The 19,133-nt window shown below is 51.0% G+C and overlaps 2 protein-coding genes across 4 annotated transcripts in view; both read left to right on the forward strand.

Annotated features, from left to right (window-relative positions):
- The window catches only part of GJC2 (gap junction protein gamma 2), a 32,150-nt gene extending 17,671 nt beyond the window's left edge, over positions 1-14,479 (forward strand). For 2 of the 3 annotated variants that reach the window (XM_018084931.3, XM_018084930.3), the window contains exon 2: positions 8,183-14,479. In XM_018084931.3, the coding sequence (XP_017940420.1) occupies positions 8,203-9,450 (1,248 nt within the window). In that variant the 5' untranslated portion in view covers positions 8,183-8,202 and the 3' untranslated portion in view covers positions 9,451-14,479. Of the gene's footprint in view, positions 1-4,194; positions 4,304-8,182 lie in introns of those variants that run through there. The other variant, XM_008922398.4, reaches the window with a different exon arrangement.
- Positions 9,738-19,133, forward strand: part of IBA57 (iron-sulfur cluster assembly factor IBA57) — a 13,915-nt gene continuing 4,519 nt past the window's right edge. Inside the window, exon 1 of the mRNA XM_029964678.1 lies at positions 9,738-9,789. Within this exon, the coding sequence (XP_029820538.1) occupies positions 9,738-9,789 (52 nt within the window). The remainder of the gene's footprint in view (positions 9,790-19,133) is intronic.

Below are 19,133 nucleotides of genomic sequence, written 5' to 3' on the forward strand. Positions count from 1 at the left end.
TTCCACACTGAAATTTATCTCAGGAATGTGTCCATCACAGCGAAATTTGCAGCTGGGAAGGGCTGGAATAAATCCCTTCTGCTCTCCAGCCCAGGTTTAAATGCTTCCTCTGGTTTTTTTGCGCTTTGGAATTTAGATCTTATTGTTTTTAACCATATCAGATTAATTTTTTGGTCGTTTTCAAAGTGAAGTGCTTTTACCTATCAGTCAGTGATATCCAAAGGAAACCTTTCCCTGTTTTCCAGCATAAATGTTATTCTTTCTGCTAACAGCATTGGCTTTTTGCTCCAGGCAGAAACCAGTGCAGAAATTCATAGAAATTCCATGTTCTGACCCATCTTCTGGGCTAACTGAGGCACAACCATGGCCCAAATTCCATGGAAATTCCGAGTTTACATTTGCAGAGTGGACAGAAGAAAACAGCCTTCACCTCGTGCCCAAACAGCCTTTATTAAGCAGCCAAAATCCCCACAGGCTTTGGGAAAATGTGTGAGATCAGATCTTCTCTTGCAAAGAGCCAGAGACCAACCACATCATCCTGATCCAGATCAAAACCTTCCTGGGTTCATCCAAAGATCAACCTGAGGGTGAATAGGAAGAGCCCTTGTCTCTCTGTCACCCAGATGACACGTTTGCACTGGGATTGTTGTCACCTCTGTCCTGAAAGGTCCTCACAGAGGTTTGTGATGGGGCAGATTTTAGCAGCAGCCCCTGGCGCAGCTTTTTCTGCTGCCTGTGAATTGGGTTTTTAGGAGAACTCAGCCAAACCCTAAAGTTTTGGCTGAGTTCCGGGGATGGGAGCCCTGATTAGTCCCAAGTCTTAGAGAACCCCCAGAGCTCTGTGTGAAGGAGGAAGAGATGTTTTCCTGCGTTAAGTTGGGAGTGTGGTGGGATGGAAAGGGAGCCTGGAAGTCCTTGGCTGGCATGGCTGAGTTGAACAGCACTGGGGCCATTCCCATCTGCTCCCTCCTCTCTCTGCTCTGCATCTCCTGGGCAGATCCCTGGGACATCCAGGTTTGGAACTACAGGATCTTTAAGGTCCCTCCCAGCCCAAACCATTCTGGTGTTCTCTGCAGGTTTACCTGGTTCTGTCAACCAAGGACTGCCTGGGAATGAGCCACTACAAATGTCAAATAAATAACACAGTTCAGTGAACTTTAAGACTGTGTAAAAGATCACAGTATTTTCCAAGCCCAGTATTCCTTTTTTAGCAGGTCCTTTGCCATACTTTCCCTCACAAAGTGGATGGCACCCACAGCCACCAAGGGTGAGGATTTGTCCTGCATCCCACGTCTGAGAGTCAGGGAGAAAAGGTTAGAGAAGTTAATCCAAGAGGAAAAGATAAGATTTAAAATAAGATTTCCTTCAGCCTTTGCCCTCACTTGTGGTGTTCAAGCATTTTTGCTTCTCAGGAATGAAATTCTGTCACCTCAAAATCTCAATTTCCAACAAGGTAAAACCTGACATTCTTAATTTATTTCAGTTTTGTGACATTTGTCCCAAGTCAGTGATGCTGCTTCCTGGGTCATGTTTTAAAAAAACAGGCTTATCATTTGCAAAATGTGTCTTCATTTCATTCAGCTTAAAAGCTGAACAAATAAATATCCAGAAGGGGGAAATCAGAGAAGAAAATGAGCTGTCAGCACAACCCAGTGCAGAGCTTTGGAGGTTTGTGCTCAGAGTGGACAATTATGGTCCCTGCTCAGCACTGACGCAGCAGGGAGATGTTACACCAGGTCTCATTATCATTTGTGACAGCACTTATTTATTTCAATGGGACATTTAAATAAATATGTATAGATCCCTGCTCTGAAACACAAACGGTGCCTGGGGGAGAGGTGACCTGCAGAGGTGACTCCCAGCAGCGGCAGCCAGAATTATACAAGGCTTCATCACATCTTTTCCCCTCTGTCTCCTCTCTTTCATTCCCCTTTTCTCGATGCCAAGCATTAAATTGAGGGCATGGGATGCTGCAGGGGCGGGTTTCCCCTGTACATTCATTTGTGGCTCTGCCTCCAGCCTCCTGCCTCCTTCCCTGGGTGATGCTTTGGTGGTGGGAACCACTCAGTCCCTGCCACTGGGGTGGCTGGAGAGGCTGGGCCTCAGCTGGAGCAGGAGCAGATGTTGCCTGGCTTGCCTGGAGCACAGATGCCCCCAAAAAACTTCCACCAGGCAGCAATTGCTGTGTTTGTAAATAAACCCACGCGGTCGGAAAGCAAAGGGCCTGGAAAATCTGTGTGACCCACGGGGCCGGGACCACGCCGAGCTGCCTTTTTATCTCTGAGCTGCTGCCTGAAGTCCTGCAGAGCCTGGAAGTTGTTCTCAGCTGGTTATTTTTGAATAACTAATAATACTTCCCCACAGCTCCGTCCTGCACCGGCTGGAGCGGGCGGGAGTTTCAGCACAGCTCTTTGATGGGAATGAGACCTTGGTGGCCGCCCCTCAGGCCCGATGGATCTCACAGGGCTGGTTTTTTAGGAGGTGGTGAGACATGTGCTGGAAGCTGTGGGGTCCCTCCTTGTGGGGGATGCACCCAAAGACCATCCAGTGACCCCTTTGGAGGTGACCACGAGGTGACCCCCACCACACTGTGCCCAGACGTGAAGGACCATGAGGGGAAGGAGATCCCTGGAGGCCAAACCCAACCCCAGCAACACGAAGGGATAATGTGGCCTCAGCCTGTGCATGTTCTCACCCTCCCAAAGGGATCCCAATGGGAGATCTCCAGGGAGGCTGGGGGTTTCTGGAGATCTCCAGCCCCGGTGCTCTCCTCTGAAACCAGCTCCCTCTGTCCTTTGAGAGTGCAGGTTGTTGCTGTGCCGTGTGCTGCAGTTGAAGCACGAAGCCAGGGTTGTGATAAATCGTGATAATTTAACTCCTTATTTCCCCAAAATGCCTCCCAAAACTTGGTTTCCCTGGTGTGGCTTATTCTCACAAGGATGTGGTTTTCCCTGGACCTGACTTAGCTGACAGGGCTTTTCCACTTGCCCCTCTCAGATGATTAATTCCAAGCAGTGAATTAACTTACCACTGTGTATGAGTAATTAATATATAATGTATCACTGTCGGTGAGTAATTAGTTTATAACTTAGAGCCTTGAGGGCTGTTGGTTCCAGATGCTCCAGTGAGCAGGAATTGCCCTCCACGTCCATTCAAGCTCTTTGGGAAACCAGAGGTCTGACAGCAGGATGAATATCCTGCTTTGTCAGGACCAGGGATGAAAGTTCCTGATAAACCATGTGGTTCCCAACCTTCCCCTTAAATGAAATGCATCTAAACATCTTCCCGTGCTTTGTGCCCTCGGAGACTGGATCTGATCCTTTCCATGCCTTGGCTGCTGCTGTGGCTTCCTTCTCCATCCCTTGGATGGACCTTCTGCCTTGACTCCCCATTTCCACCTCAGCAGACACCCAGAGTCCTGACCCTGCTGGGATGGCAATGCCAAAGCTCCCCACGGATGGAGCAGGGATGAGAGGTGCTCCTTGGAGCACCAGGATGGAGGTTTTCTTCTTGAAAGCCACCTGACTTAGGCTTCCCATGCACTCCCATCCTACTTCTTGCTAACCATTGCTCCTGCAAAGAAGCCTGAAAGCCTCAGTGGGTGCTCAGACCCCCTTCCCCACCCTTCACCTGCTCTCTGCTCCAGCCACCAGCCTGGAGAGAGGAGCACCACCTCTTCCAGGGCCAGCCTTGCCTGGGGGAGCAGCAAAGCAGGAGCTCCAGGGCGGTTTTTCCTGCTAGCGAGCCTTCCCTCTTTCTTTCTTTCTTTTTTATTTTTTTTTTGTTGTTTTGTTTTTGTTATTTTTTTCGCCCCCAACAGCCAAGGAACCTTTGCCAAAGCGTCTTTTCCACATGTTCCCTATTAGTCACGCTCTCCGTCTTACAAATGTGTTACCAGCGCCACAAGCCGATGCCATTAATTTACTCCCAACCGAGCTCCAGAGCTCGGCGGCGGAATTTCCAGGCAGCCTTCCTAAAGCCAGCCCCGGCAGGCTTGTTTGGATTTAAAACCGATGCCCCCCTCTCTCTTCCTCCCCACGGTGTTATTTATCCAGCGCCTTCCCTCCTTCTCCTCCCGAGGCTTGGGAAGCGCCGGGAGCCGCGCTGGGGTCGTGCCCGGGGGTCGGGCAGGACCTGCCGGCGGGGGATGCCACAGAGGCGGGGTCTGACAGCAGCATTAAATACTGCCCTGGAGCTGCTCTTTCCAGCCGCTGGGGCGGGGCTGGACCGAGGCAGCGGGAGTTTTTCGGGGGCAAAGGCACGGGAATGTCGGTGGAGCCACCGCGGGAAGCACCATGTCTCTGTAAGTAGATTTTTTATCCCCCCCTCATTTGTTTTCCACGCGGTTTAAGCAACCGTGCAGAAAGGAAAGGCGTCCAGCTAGCGCTGGGTAATTTCTTTTCTCCCTTCGGTTTACTTTAAACTCAGGTTTTAAAAGTTTTTTTTTTCCCCGGGTCTAATAGTTGTGCCTGTGATTGTGTTAGAGGGGATCAGCAGGTTTGGGGAATTCACTGTGATGAGAATGTGGAGCCAAAGTCTCATTCCTGTACCTGGCTACACATGATTTTGGTGGTTTGAGCAGTTCAGTTCCTGCTGTGCCGCTGTCTTGGAGTGAAACTTGTGCCCTGTGTGTCACCTAATCTGGAGGTGACGTGTGAAGATGGATGGTTGAATGAATGGATTTCAAAGCCAGAGGGACGATGGGTCATTTCTTTGGTAGATAATGAGCTTCATGAACCACCTAATCCAATCCATCTACCTGCTGCAGATCCACACAGGTTTGGGGTTTTTTTTCCCCCGACTGTGTAACTTTCCCGCTGCATGAAGGAATTAGATCTCGTGGAAAGATGTATAAATCCATTTTCTGTGCTTTTCTAGTTGGCACTGTGAAAAGACAGTCTTTTTCCTGGTAGCATCCTATCCATCAGCACTGAGAACAAATCTTTCCTTGGAAGCTTGTTTGCCATATGATTGATCCCAGATTATCACGGTGCACTAACCCCCACTCGAGCAATTAAAGGCGTTGAAATCTCTTAGTGTGGTCTTTGTAGCCAGTGAGCCACAAAAAGCACTGGAAGTTCAACTGAACCAACTGATTGTAGGAGGGGTTTTAACTTGTTTTCTTCAGCTCCCGCTCTCAGATCCGATGCCAGGAGGGTGGGTGGGCACACAGGAGTGTGACATCCAGGTGTGATCCCACGCAGAGGGGTCCCAGGGGCACAGGAACAGCTCGTGGCTGCTTCCTGCAGATGTTCCTGCAGATCCAGATGTGCACAGAGGGCTGAGCTGCAGTGTCAGCGGGCAGGACCAGCACCTCGAGCTGGTGGCTGGTGGCCAGAGATGCTCTTCCCAAAGTAACAACCCTCCACTTGTGTTATCTACCGATTTCTTTCCTTTTCCTTGGCTCAGGAAGTTTGGGAGCTGTCAGGGACTCCTTTCTAAAACGTGTCTCCCAGAGGAGACAGCGGGTGCTTTGCTACCAACCAGTTCAAAACTTGAATATTTACTCCAAAAGCCATCATTACCTCGGTCAGACCCTCCCAGCCCCATCAAACAGCTGCTGGGAGGTGAGTTGGAGCTTTGAGAATCGTGTCTGTGAGTAACAGTCCCAAAATGGTAAATTATCCTCGGTGTAAACCTCAGAAACCCTTTAGGTGAGCCCTGAATTTTGAATGTACTGCTCTACAGGACATTTGAAGTGCATCTTTAGGGACAGTTTGGGGCTTGCAGTTATTTGGGGATGCAAATGGGAGCTGGTGGAGGCTGAGCAGGTGAAGCTGATGTGTCCTCAAGCCTTGGGCAGACCCGGGTGTCCCACACCCAGCAGGGTCTTCCCTTCCCAGCCCCCCAGTCAGCTGGAGCCTGGCTGAGTGCCTGGATTAATCCTACAAATGCCCCATTTCACCCATATTTGCATGTGAACACAACAAGGGAAGGGTTAAAGACACTTCAGGATGTACCCACTGCAAAGCAGCAAAAAGAGGCACTCAAAGGGGATATTTTTTCCCATTTCACCCCTGAATAAACCCAAATTCCTCATTAAATATCTCCATGGGGGTTGCTTTCCGCATTCACCTGCACAGTGTTTCTGTGCTGACCGTTGGGTCCAAGGCATCACTTTTGGGGCAGGAGGTGGGGATTCTGGCCCCGGCAGCTTTGGGGGCTGTTGTTCTTCACCGGTCAAGTTGAGGGCAGAGAGGAGAACTTCCCCAACCCTTCTCCCTGCCTCAGTTTCTCCAGCTGCAGGACAGGAACAACACCATCTGCAGAGCTCCCACAGGCCCAGCCCGGCGTGTGAAGACTCGGGGGTTTGGGTTCGCAGGGGATTCGTTTGATCTGGAAATAGCAGGGTTAGAAAATTCCATCTGCTGCTCTCGAGAGCCCTCGACAGCACAGGAATTTCGCTGCATCTCGAGGCTGGGACGGTGCTGCCTCCTGGGGCAAAGCAGCCCTGCTTGGCTCCTGTCCTAAAGCAAAGCCACATTCCAGGAAGGCTTGGTGTGGAGAACAGAGCAAGGCACGTTTCCCTTCCCGCTCCCGTGTGGGGCTGTGCCTGTGGCTGCTCCCACGCTGTGCCTGGCACGGGCAGCGGGATCAAAGCCTGGATTTGGACCTTGGAAACCCCACAATTTTGTGTCTCCAGTGGTGCAAAGCCAAGTTGGGACCTCGCTCTTGTCTCGTGGCATCATCAAGCCAGGGTGGACGGGGCTTGGAGCAACCTGGTCTAGTTGAAGGTGTCCCTGCCCAGGGCAGGGGCTTGGAACTACATGATCTTTAAGATCCCCTCCAATCCAAAAAATTATAGGATTCTGTGATTCTATGATCGTTTCCCCACCTTAGATCTTCATCCTCACTCAGCCATGCTCACCCAGCATGGAGGGTTAGGTTTGTTGTCAACAGTCTTTCCACACATGGACAACAGCCCCTTCTCTTCCCTGTCTCTTCCCTGTCTCTTCCCTGTCTCTTCCCTGTCTCTTCCCTGTCTCTTCCCTGTCTCTTCCCTCTCTCTTCCCTCTCTCTTCCCTCTCTCTTCCCTCTCTCTTCCCTCTCTCTTCCCTCTCTCTTCCCTCTCTCTTCTCTCCTTCCAGTGCTCTCTAGGTCTGATATTTTCCCTGTCACTCTCACCTCCAGGCATCTGTCAGGGCTGTGCCAGTCAAGCAGTAAAAAGCCTCCTGTCTTTAGTGATGCCTGGAGTCACCCAAGGAGCTTGGGCTGAGGTCCCACTGCAAGTTAAGCTAAACACAGAATGGTTATTACAAGCTCTTCCTCCCCAGCTGTCCAGGTCTTCTAATAAATACACGGGTTTCTCTTGAAAGCTTTTTCAAGGTTTATTTTTGAAACAATCTGCATTTGATTAAAGTTTTGTTTTGTTTTTTCAAAAGGGACTTAAAAGGGCCATCGGCCTGTAAACATAAATATTCCCATTCTTTCACTGATTCTTTGCATTTTTCTGGGTTTGCTAATGAAGGGTATTGCAGCAGTGCAAGTCTCTGTGATGTGGGCAGCACCCTCTGCTCCTGCTTTCAGCTCAAGGCCCTTGAACCCACGTTGTGCGAGTGAGTTTATCCCACAGAATCATTTAGGTTGGAAAAGAAATATTTTTTTCTTGGTTGTATTTTCCTCCTGTAAAACCTTTTGCCAAAATATCTTGTTTTTTCCTCGCTAAATTAAAAGAACTTCTCTTGGAGAAGAGCGTGTGACTCTTTGTCCAGAGGCTAATTTGAGGTTGTAGGAAACCAAAGGGCTTTTAAAAAGTCTGTAATAAAATGTAACCTCTCTGGGCAGTTTATGGCTTAAAATCTGGAGTGGAACACTGCCCCTGGGGCAAATTGAGGCAATTTCCTCTTGTCCTTTCCACTTGTTATCTGGGAGAAGAGCCCGACCCCCATCTTGCTCTCCGCTCCTCTCAGGGAGTTGGAGGGAGGGAGAAGGTCCCCCCTGAGCCTCCTTTTCTCCAGGCTGAGCCCCCCCAGCTCCCTCAACCATTCCTGGTGCTCCAGCCCCTTCCCTGGACACGCTCCAGCCCCTCAATGTCTTTCTTGTCATGAGGGGCCCAAAACTGCCCCCAGGATTTGAGGTGTGGCCTCACCAGTGCCCAGCACAGGGGGGGACAATCCCTGCCCTGCTCCTTCTGGCCGCCCCGTGGCTGAACCTCACAAAACCGTGGTTTTTATTCCTGCAGGTTATAACTGAGTAGCCCTTATGACCAACATGAGCTGGAGCTTCCTCACCCGCCTGCTAGAAGAGATTCACAATCACTCCACCTTCGTGGGGAAGGTCTGGCTCACCGTGCTCATCGTGTTCCGCATCGTCCTGACCGCGGTGGGGGGCGAGTCCATCTACTCCGATGAGCAGAGCAAGTTCACCTGCAACACGAAGCAGCCGGGCTGCGACAACGTCTGCTACGACGCCTTCGCACCGCTGTCGCACGTCAGGTTCTGGGTCTTCCAGATCATCGTGATCTCCACCCCTTCCGTCATGTACCTGGGCTACGCCATCCACAGGATCGCCCGCTCGGCCGAGGAGGAGAAGAAGTTCAAGGGGTTCAAGAAGAAGAAGCAGTTTGCCCTGAACTGGCAGGCCGTGCGCAACATGGAGGACGCGATGGAGGCCGACGAGGAGGAGCCCATGATCTCGGACGACGCGGCGGAGCACGAGAAGGCCAAAGCCAAGCCCAAGTGCAAGGAGCCGCAGAAGCACGACGGGAGGAGGCGCATCCAGCAGGAGGGACTGATGAAGATCTACGTCTTCCAGCTGCTCACCAGGGCTTCCTTCGAGGTTTGCTTTTTGATAGGGCAGTATTTGCTCTACGGCTTCGAGGTGGAGGCGTATTACGTCTGCAACAGGGTGCCCTGCCCTCACACCGTGGACTGCTTCGTGTCCCGGCCGACGGAGAAGACCATCTTCCTCCTGGTGATGTACGTGGTGAGCTGCCTGTGCCTGCTGCTGAACATGTGTGAGATGTTCCACCTGGGCTTCGGGACCATCCGCGACGCCATCCGCAACCGGAAAATCAACAGCTTCAGGCAGCCGCCCTACAACTACGCCTACCCAAAGAACATCTCCTGCCCCCCCGAGTACAACCTGGTGGTGAAGTCGGAGAAGTCCACCAAGATCCCCAACAGCCTGATGGCCCACGAGCAGAACTTGGCCAACGTGGCCCAGGAGCAGCAGTGCACCAGCCCGGACGAGAACCTCCCGGCGGATTTGTCCACCCTCCACAAGCACCTGAGGGTGGCCCAGGAGCAGTTGGACATCGCGTTCCAGAGCTACAGCAGCACCCAGGCCAACACCCAGCCCTCCAGGACCAGCAGTCCCGCCTCGGGGGGCACGGTGGTGGAGCAGAACAGGGCCAACACCGCCCAGGAGAAACAAGGTGCTAAACCCAAGGCCTCCTTGGAGAAGGGGAGCTCCAGCAGTAAGGATGGGAAGACGTCTGTGTGGATATAACTTTGTGGAAGAGGTGAGGGGGCAGCATAAGTGGGGGGGTTATTTTGGTTTGTCTCTGGTTTTTGGCGTTACCTTGCGTTCGTTTCGCTGGGCGCAGGCACAGTTTTTGTCTGGAAGTCGAGAGAGAGAAGGAATTTCAGACCAGTTTAGTGCTGTCTTCCAAGGTGTTGACAAAGGACATTTCTTCCCTGTTTCCAACGTGTTCTCCAGCTGGGAACCTCCAGTGAGTAACAGCAACCCCCCTGCACCTCCCACCCCTTTGGCCACCACCAGAGCCCCCAGCAGGGATGGACAATGCGCTGTGGTGGGACGTGGAGCTGCTGGTGGCTCAGGAGGGAGGTCAGGCTGGCACGAGCAGCCGCCCTCCTGCACGGCAAGGCTTGAGGGCTGCAGGTCAGGCGGCATTTAATTACTAAATACCCTTAATCAAATTAATTTCCGATCCCCTGATATGAGGACAACTGACGTATTGCACGGACCTTCACGACACGGCGTCCTGCCTGGATTGGCGGGTGCTCTTGCAGGGCATCATGAAGACGTTGTTGTTGGATGCTGCAGGCCAGGGGCTGGCACCCCCATCAGGTTATGGGGCGGGAACACGGCGACTGTCTCACTCAGAGAGCCCTAAGAACAGCCCAGCACTGAAGGTTTCAGCTTTTATTCCTCTGCATCAAAGCAAAAAGCAGATCTGCTCCGACCCTCCAGAGCAGGAGCGAGCAGTGACACTGCATCCTACCGGTGCCTGTGTAGCCCTTGCTACAGATGTGATGGGAATCCTTGCAGTTACAGAAGTTTTTTTAACAAACTGCTGCTTCACATCATCAGAAAGTGCCTTTATGCAACCAGGAAAACAAAAAGGGTAGAGGGTTTAGGCTTCTTTATTTGCTGAGTTTAAGTAGAGGTTGGAAGGTCGGCGTCGGCAAATTTGGTTTTTCTGATTAATCAAGGAAGATCTCAGTTGGCAAATCTGGGTTTTTTTTGATGAATCAAGGAAGATCTCTGGTGGTAAGTTTGTTTTTCTGATGAATCAAACCCTTATAAATAGTGGCAGAAGGCAGATCTATGCATAGTGTGTCTATGGTGTGTGTGTGTGTACCTGTACGTGTATATACAGACACATATGAACATGTGTGTGTGAATATAGACATAGAGAGATATATGTAAATGTAATATCAACCCTCTGGTCATTTTACAGCCTTCCACCTCCCCTGGGAAAACCCAGCTGCTCCAGGGCTGGGGCTGATCTCATCCTGGAGCAGTTGTTGGGCTTTCAGCCTCCAGCCTCACCTGGGCCATGGGGAGCTTTCCCACACTTCCTTGAGGGGCTTTGCAGGAGATCTGGCTTCGGTGGGGACAGGACCAGGATGGCAGCAGGAAGTTTTTCCTCAGTTTGTGGGGTGTTTTTTTCAGCTTGGCTTGTTTTTAGGGTGGTTTTTCTGCACTTGCAGTACTCTGGGGGCATGTTGAAAGCTGCTGAGCTCCAAGGCTCCTCCTGGTGCTGAGATGTGCTTTTTCAGGGTGGTTCCATCCCACGTCTCCTGCACAGCTCTGGGGCTGTGGCTTTTTTCCCCTACAGAAAGAAAAGCTCATCACTGAGAGCACAGGGAGCATCTCCTGCCAAGTGGCAGAGGCTGGAGCTGCCCAACTCTACCAGAGAGAGTCTGATCCCTGAGATGTTCCCAAGATACCTGTGGCTTGGCAGATGCTCTCACAACCTCCCAATAGTCCCATGGCTGATTCCTCACCATGGAGAACCCAAATAGGCAGAGCCTTCAAGATCAAGCCTAACACAAAAGAAGTCAATCCTCCCTAACACAGCACTGTCCCTGTGCTGAGCTGCTCCCTCAGGGCTGTGCCAGCCACCCAAAGTCACATCCAGGTCCCTGGACCAGTACTTTTTTCTCCATTGGATTTACAGAATTTCTTGCTGGGCATCACTATCATGTCCTTGAGATCAGTCCCTGAAGGCCTTGAGGATGCCTGTTGTGTCCAGGCCCTTTGGCTGTTCTGAGGAACAGGCAGAAAATTTGGATGTGCCCTTCATCTCCTGGGAACCTCAGCTGAGCTGCTCTATGCCTTTAGAGAACAAAAAGTGGAATTAAAAAGGAAGCAAAGAGACACCCTACAAGGTATCCAGCTGCAAATAGTCAGTGTGGCTTTGTGTAACAGCCTGGGGAAGACTTCCAGGCTTGTTCCTGGTCCTGCTGAAGGCATTGGTAAAATGCCTGGAATGCTGTTTGCTCTCACTGCTGGAGATCTTCCCCTCCAAAATGCATGGAGGAGGAGGATCAGCACATCCCCCCAGCCGTGGCAGTAGCACACATCCATCCCTTTCTGCTGGGAATTTTGCAGGAAAGGCTCAGAAAGTTCACACCACGGTGGTGGGGAGACAAACATATCCAACTGTGCTGTTTGTCCTTGTGTTCTCTCCTGGCTGGGGGTGTGCTGGGCAGAGCAGGAGAGGCTGGATGCTGACAGGGCTGCTGTCCCCTGTCCTAAATGCCTGCACGTCCACAGCCCAGGCTGCTGGGAAGGAGAGAGAGGTGCTCCTGGGTGGAAATCTCTCCCTAGTCATTACAGGGTTCAAGGTTGTCCTCCACATCAGTGTGACTTCTCTTTTATTCCCAGCCCTGTGTCCCATGGGAAACAGTGTGTATTTAAAGTCACGATCCCAAAGGAATGATGGAAGCTCTGAGGAGATCCATGGTTGGATGCTGCCTGGGTTCTTCTGATTCCTTTTGGATGAGCAGCCCTGGGTAAACTCGTCCTTCCCACACAACGCTGGGAAGTGCTGCCCTGTGCAGGAATCTGGATTTTGGATTTGTCCTGCCCATACCAGTGACATCTCCCTGAGCCCCAGATGTGACCTGAGCATTTCCCAGTGACTCAGATGTTCCCCTCAGCTCCTGCTGACCTGCAGGTTCACCGCTGAGTCACCAAGGGATGGGAATGTGCATCCCTTGCTCTTCCTTCAGGAAACAATCCTGGCAAATGTCTCGCTGTGGGGAAAGCAGGGCACAGATTTTAAGCCAAAAAACCCCAAACCTGGTCACAGAGACCTGATCAACTCATTAAACCCACTCTTACAGGGCAGGTTTACCTGCCTCAGTGATACAGGGGGTCAGTGCCTGATGGGAGGAGGTTCCAGGGCTTTGTGGCTGTAGGTTCAGAGACACTTGGAGCAGCAGGGTTAGAAAAGGACCATGGATCTTCTTGCCAACTTGCCACCATCAAATGACTCCTTAAGGGGTAACATGAACCCTCCTCACTGCAACCCCTGGTGTCTCCTCCCCTCAGCAATGGAGAATGTCTCATGCTTTTAACATCTGCATATTTTGGGTGTTTGAAGATTGTTTCCATCCTCAAATCTGCTTTAAGCCAAACAACTCCAGCCTCATCAACCTTTCTCCAAGGGCTGCTTTTCTAGTGTGGTTTTCCCTGGTGTCTTTGAACCAACACCAGCCATTCCACATCTTCCCAGTGGCGTGGCAGTGCCAGTCCTGGGGCCATCTCCCCTCTCCTCTCCATGCATCCATCTGCCACCCTGCTCCTCCCCAAAACCCCATCCTCTGCAGGCATGGGGATTGCTCCCCTCTCCAGATGTGTGGTTGTACATTTGGGACCCTCCTGCCCTCCTTCAAACTGCTTTTTTTACTGTCCCACCACAGTCCTGGGGTTCTGGGTGACCTGTGGGTCCTGCAGCGGGTTCACAGCCCCCTCCCTGCTGGTGTCACCAGCACACTGAACACTCACATGCAGTTTTCCATGGGCAGAGTCAATAATTGCAGTATTGATGAGTGCCAGAGCCAGGGCAGACTGTTGGGTGATCAATACACCCCCCCTTGCTTAGGGACACGGGGTACCCATTCCCTGCACCCTCCCTCAGCCAGCCCTGCTCATCTGCCAGCCCTGAGGTGCTTCCCTGCATAACATCCCTTCCAATGCTGCTTTCCCGTGTTTTCCAAGTGTTTTGGCAGGGATTGAAGCACGAGGGCACATTCCCAGCAGGAGTGCTCCTGTGTCATGAGCTGTCTGGGAGAGATGCAGAGTTTCCTACAGGTCCCAGCCAGCCTGGAGGGCACCACTGGCTCCTCTAAGCCTGGGGAGGAGGGATCCTGGTTCTCCCAGATCCCATCTGAGCCAGCACAAGTCAGACAGCCCTAGAAACAGACAAGATTATTATTCTTCTTATTATTATTACTCTGTATACTGCGTTGCTCACTTTCCCCCTTCCTCCTCCACTCAGTGACCTCTAAATCCTCTAGGATATTGCCTCTTCCCACTGAGTCACTGCCACGAAGGCATTAATGACTCTGCAGGAATGACTTCTTTTGGGGGAGGAGCAACTTTTGTCCTGTCAGCTGGGGAAGGAAAAGGACAAACAGGCAAAATATGCATAACCACGAGCAAAATCCCCATCAGAATCATTCCAAACCCAACCAGCAGCTCAAGGAATTTCAGTTAAACCACGGAGCATCAGCCATGGAAGAAATGCCAATAGTACAATTAGTGCTTTGCTTTCCTTTTTTACAGTTTGCAGTGTTGTTCACACACGAGGCAGGTTTGGCTCTGCAGCTGAACTAATTGTAAATGTTGACTCTCTTGCTAAACTTGGTCAGATGAAGTGCCCACACTTATATTTCTCTTCTTACCATTCAGGGCCAGGAATGTCCCAAGTAAAAGCCAGATTACCTTCTTGCTTGCATTGCATTCCACTGGGAAATACTTGAACTTAACTCAAGGCCATAACCAGTCTGTGCTGTTACAAAGCGTCTGGGATTGTTATTTTTATTGTTGTTGTTGTTATTTTTTTTTATTATTATTATTATGTACTAACTGTATTTGTACTAGAAATTTTTGGAGTATGAGGTTGAATCTGTAAGTATTTTTCAGTGTAAATGTTATTACATCTTGGACTGTAGTTAGAATATTAAACACTGGTCAAAGGAGAAGGAGACATCACTCCAGCTCTTCAACTGGTTGTTCCACATCCATTACTAATAATATGGAATAAAACTTACATTTTGTTACGTTATGCAAAGCGTGTGATGTTTCCTTGAGCAGGGCTCTCGAGTGCTGAGGAGAAGTTGTTCTCAATCCATTATTTGCCTGTTTTAGCCATGGAGGAGCTCTTTTTTCCCCCGATATGGCTATAAATCATTGCAAAATAGTTTTGCCTTAAGAAGCAGTTGACCTTCTAGTTGTTTGGGATGCGTTGTCTCCCTGATGAATCACTGCCTGCAGTTCCTTCAGGCACGGAGCTCGAACTGCTGAGGAAAGCCTGCGCTCCCAAAAGCAAGAAAACTTGGGAGAATCTGGGAGAAACTGATGATTCAGGCTGAGCAAACAATGGGAAAGCACTTGTGAGAGAGCCTGACTTTCCACACAGGCTCGGTCTTTGCTCTTCCCGTTAAATCACGGGCACGTTCACCCGCAAACCCCTGTCCAAAAAGTCTTCAGGAAAAAAATTTCCGGACACAAACATGCATTTTCTTCCTGTTTTTGTTCCTGCTTCTCTGGAATTTGAGCTGTGTTGACAAATTCTTTGGTATGAGCAGGATGTGGTTCCACCAAGAGAGAGGAGAGCCAAGGCCAGGCTGGATGAGGCATGGAGAAATCTGGTGTAGGGAAAAGTGTCCCTGCCCATGGCAGGGGGTTGGAACTGGATAATCTCTAAAGCCCTTTCCAAGCCAAACCATTCTGTGATTCTGAGAGCAGGATCCTCTGACAGGCCCATGGGGGGGTAGGGGGGCAATAATCAGAAGCATTTTAGGCTAAAATGCCCCAAATAAAGGAGACCTTTGCTAAAGAACAGGTATCCTTCAAACCAGGGAAATGCCAACAACAACGTTACCTTCATCCTCAATCCCATTAACATGGAATCGTTAGGGCTGGAAAAGCCCTCTAAGATCACTGATTTCAACCACTAACCCAGCACTGCCAGATCCACCACTAAACCATGTCCCCAGGCACCACACCCACATGTTTTTTAAACATTTCCAGGGATGGTGGTTCCACCACTTCCCTGGGCAGCCTGATCCAATGCCTGACCACCTTGAGATTTTCCCTAATATCCAACCTAAACCTCCCCTGGTGCAACTTGAGGCCATTCCCTCTTATCCTATCACTTGTTACCCGGGAGAAAAGACCAACCCTCCTTTCAGAACAGCCCCTTTGTCTCACTCCCTGCAAACTCAGCTGCCACTTTATTCCTGCTTTACTCCTGCATCCTGCCTGTTGTCCTTGCAATTTCCCTCTATAATCACTGGTCTTTGCATTGCCCAGGCCAGCCACAATCCATGTTTCCCTCTCCAGCACTGTGAGATGTTGTCCCAGAGCCAGAAGTGCTGCCGTGGTTCACCACAGCCCCATGTCCTGCTGGCTGCCTGTGACTGATGTTCCAGAGCACAGCTTGGGGAATATTTATTAAATAGGGTTTGGGATGAATAATTGCAGCTCATGTGGGTTTGGGGATGAGGGTTTGTGCTCAACACCCTGAGAAAAAGCTGGAGAAAATGGGTTTATTATACCAGCATTAACCCCAGGGTTAATTAACCCCCCAGGGTTAATGCAGTGGTTATCCCTGATTTCTGCTGGTGGAGGAGTTGTGGATGAGTAAATAAATGCCAAGGATGAGCCCTCACAAGTGGGAGCCTCAGGCTGTCCTGCTGCCACAGGGTTTTGGGCAGTGGGAGAGCAGAGAGTGGAAAGCTGATGGAACAAGGGACTGCCAGGAGCTGGTGAGGAACAGAGAGAGAGTCTCTGTCCCTTGTCACCATCCTCTTACCTGTGAGGATTTCCAAGTTGCCCCAACACACCTGCCTGGATGAGAGGTGTTCCACCAAGGGGGGATTTTCCCTTTGGGATAGAGCTTAGCCAGGGATGCTGTGCCTTGTCACCCTGTGCCACTGGCGCTCCTTCCAAAAACACCTTCAGGAGTGACAAGGCTGGTGGGGGATGATCCATCAGGCTGATGTGGAGGCAGATTCATGGATAAGAGGGAGTTGTAGCTTCCATGGGTCCCTTCAAACTGAGAATGTTCTGTGATTCTGTGTCGTGGAGAGCCTTAGGCACAGAGGAGAGACTGGATCTGGTTCCCAAGGCCCACTTGGAATCCGTGGGGAGAACAGGCACTTCTTGGGCACAGCTGATGGGATCCAGTTTACAAAAACATTTCAGAGTGAAATGAAGCACAGATCCAGCCTCTGCTCCAAACACAGATTCCAGAGAGGGAGAGGGCATTACTCAGTGCCACACTACTAATCCTGTGGGAGAGCATCAGCCAAGGGCAATAATGTTCCCATGAGGAAAGGCAGGAGGATTTGATCCTGCTGGAGATGTGTCCAGCTGTGCCAGTGGGGTTTAAAGTCAGTGTAAGTTCATCCAAACAGCAGGAGTGATGGGGAAGAATCACTGAGTGTCTGCTGAATTATCACAGAATCCCAGGATGGCTTGGGTCGGAAGGGATCTTAAAGATCATCTCATTCTAAACCACCTGCCATGGGGAGGGACACTTTCCACTAGAATTCCCCACCTTCCAGTAGAAATTCATGTCATGGAAGCTCTGGGAGCTGTGTTGTCCCTCCAACAAGGTTTCAGGTCCCCTGATTTTAGTGAGGACAGACACCCATTCAGTGAGGGCTGGCACAAACCTCCCAAGGGCTTTGCAGGTCTTAAACATGCCATGACTTGTCTCAAACCATCCCCTGAGCTGATTTAATGCACTAAACTGGCAGAGCTATAGTTTCTGACACTGAAATGTTTAAATATGACTTTACTGACTGCATAACTGTGATAAAAGAAAAGAAAACCCAGAGAAAAGTGAATAAAAGTATGGGAGAGGGAAAAGCAAATGAAAGCTTGAACTGGCCGCCTGATTCTTTTCCATTTTTGATTTTATTTAACTTACTGCCTTTGCAAATACCTACGTGGGGTTTGATACAACCTGTGTGATGGTTGGGAAGCAGCATGGGAATGCATGGAGATGGCCAAGGGCTTCCCATGGAGTGGCCATGGGACTTGGTGGGTGCAGCAGGGATGTGGCACCGGCAAAGAAGAGCCAAAGCTGGATCCAGCTGTGAGCCCACGTTGGACACTGGAGCTTCAGCCCAGCTGTGCTTCCAGATATGTGAGTTTTCCCCTTCTCCTGGGCCTCTAAAAAGCAAACACAGCTCTTGCTCCTGGCACATTCCCACTTCCAGGGAGAGGAGAAAACCCCGCTGGGCACCAGCTCCCTGCATCTCCAGATGGTTTCAGGCCAGGGTGAGGTTTCCTCAGCCCCGTTTCTGACACCCAACATGTGCCAGGGGGAGGGCAGAGCTCGTCCACGTGCCAAGGTCACCTCAAATCACATCTGTGCCAGTCTTTATTTCCCCACCTGCTCTGCCTGTGCCTGACAAGTGTCACCTCCAAGCAGGGCCAACCCCGAATGGAACAGTCTGTACCTCCTGGCACCACCAGGAGCTGATCTGTCCCCCCCCACACAGGGGTGTGTGATAAGGTTATCACACCCAGGACATGCAGGGAGAGCCCAGTCCCGCCCCAGGGCCAGCTGAAGGAACACACTCGGCATCCCCAGCTCCTGGAAAACGGGTCCCTCTGCTCAGGGTTTTGGGATCCGTGGGTTTTAGGGGCTTGGCACCGGTCCTGGTGGTTTTAGCAGGCGACCACCCCGCTCCCTGCAGAGCTGCTCATTGCTGGTGGGGGCAGCAGGAGGGGCTGGATGGCCTGAAACCCAACTGCAGCCACTGCAGAATGGGAATTACAAATGACAGGGGTGACTCACAGCTATTCCTTGGACTGTGGGATGAATTCCAGCAGAAAGAGCTGCAGCCAAACCCGGGGCTATCCGGGCCCTTCAGACTCCACTTCCCAGAGCGCCAGGGAATATTCAAGAAGGAAGCAAAACAGCACCTTCAGCTCCCTGATTTTAACAGCAGGATTTTAACCAGGGATTTCCCATCCCTGGAAACATTCCAGGTCAGGTTGGGCTGGGGCTCTGAGCAACCTGAGGGATTGAAGGTGTCCCTGCTTGTTGCAGGGGGCTTAGGCTAAATAACATTTAAAGGTCCCTTCTAACCCAATTATTCCATAATTCCATGGTTTTATTTCAGTGCAATGCTTAGTAGAATTCCCACTGCTAAACATTAAAACTTACTCTAAGACAGAGCTGCTGACAAGTTTTTCCAAGAGTGTTAAAGGAGGAGGGGGGCAGTTGGTGGGTCCTGCAGAAACAGAAGTAGGGGAGAATTAAAACAGTGGAAAACAGGGACCTTTGGAGTTTTCCAGCAGGTTAGCCAAAATGTCCCTGGAAGAGAATGGGTCCGTGTGGCTTTTAGGGGATTTTAGGCTCGGCAGGGGAAGGAGTGGAGGCATTTAAGGAAACATTGGGCATGGCACTCAGTCCTATGGTCTGGTTGACAGGGTAGTGATCGGTCACAAGTTGGACTCGATGATCTCAGGGGTCTTTTCCAACCTCAATGATTTGTGATTCTGCAACGACTAAGGGGGAGGAGCCGGGCTGGGCAGCCCTCGGGCACTCCCACAGCCAAACCGCGGGAGGTGCGAGCGATTTAGGTGTTCCCCTCGCTCCCTCCATGGCCGGGGAACCCGGGGAGCAGCGGGAGGGGGTCCCCAGATTCCATCCTCAGGATCCCGTTGGTCGCCCGGTCCCTATCGGGATC

This window comes from Manacus vitellinus, unplaced genomic scaffold, assembly GCF_001715985.3.
Source record: "Manacus vitellinus isolate BGI_N305 unplaced genomic scaffold, ASM171598v3 scaffold_78_pilon, whole genome shotgun sequence".
Lineage (NCBI taxonomy): Eukaryota > Metazoa > Chordata > Aves > Passeriformes > Pipridae > Manacus > Manacus vitellinus.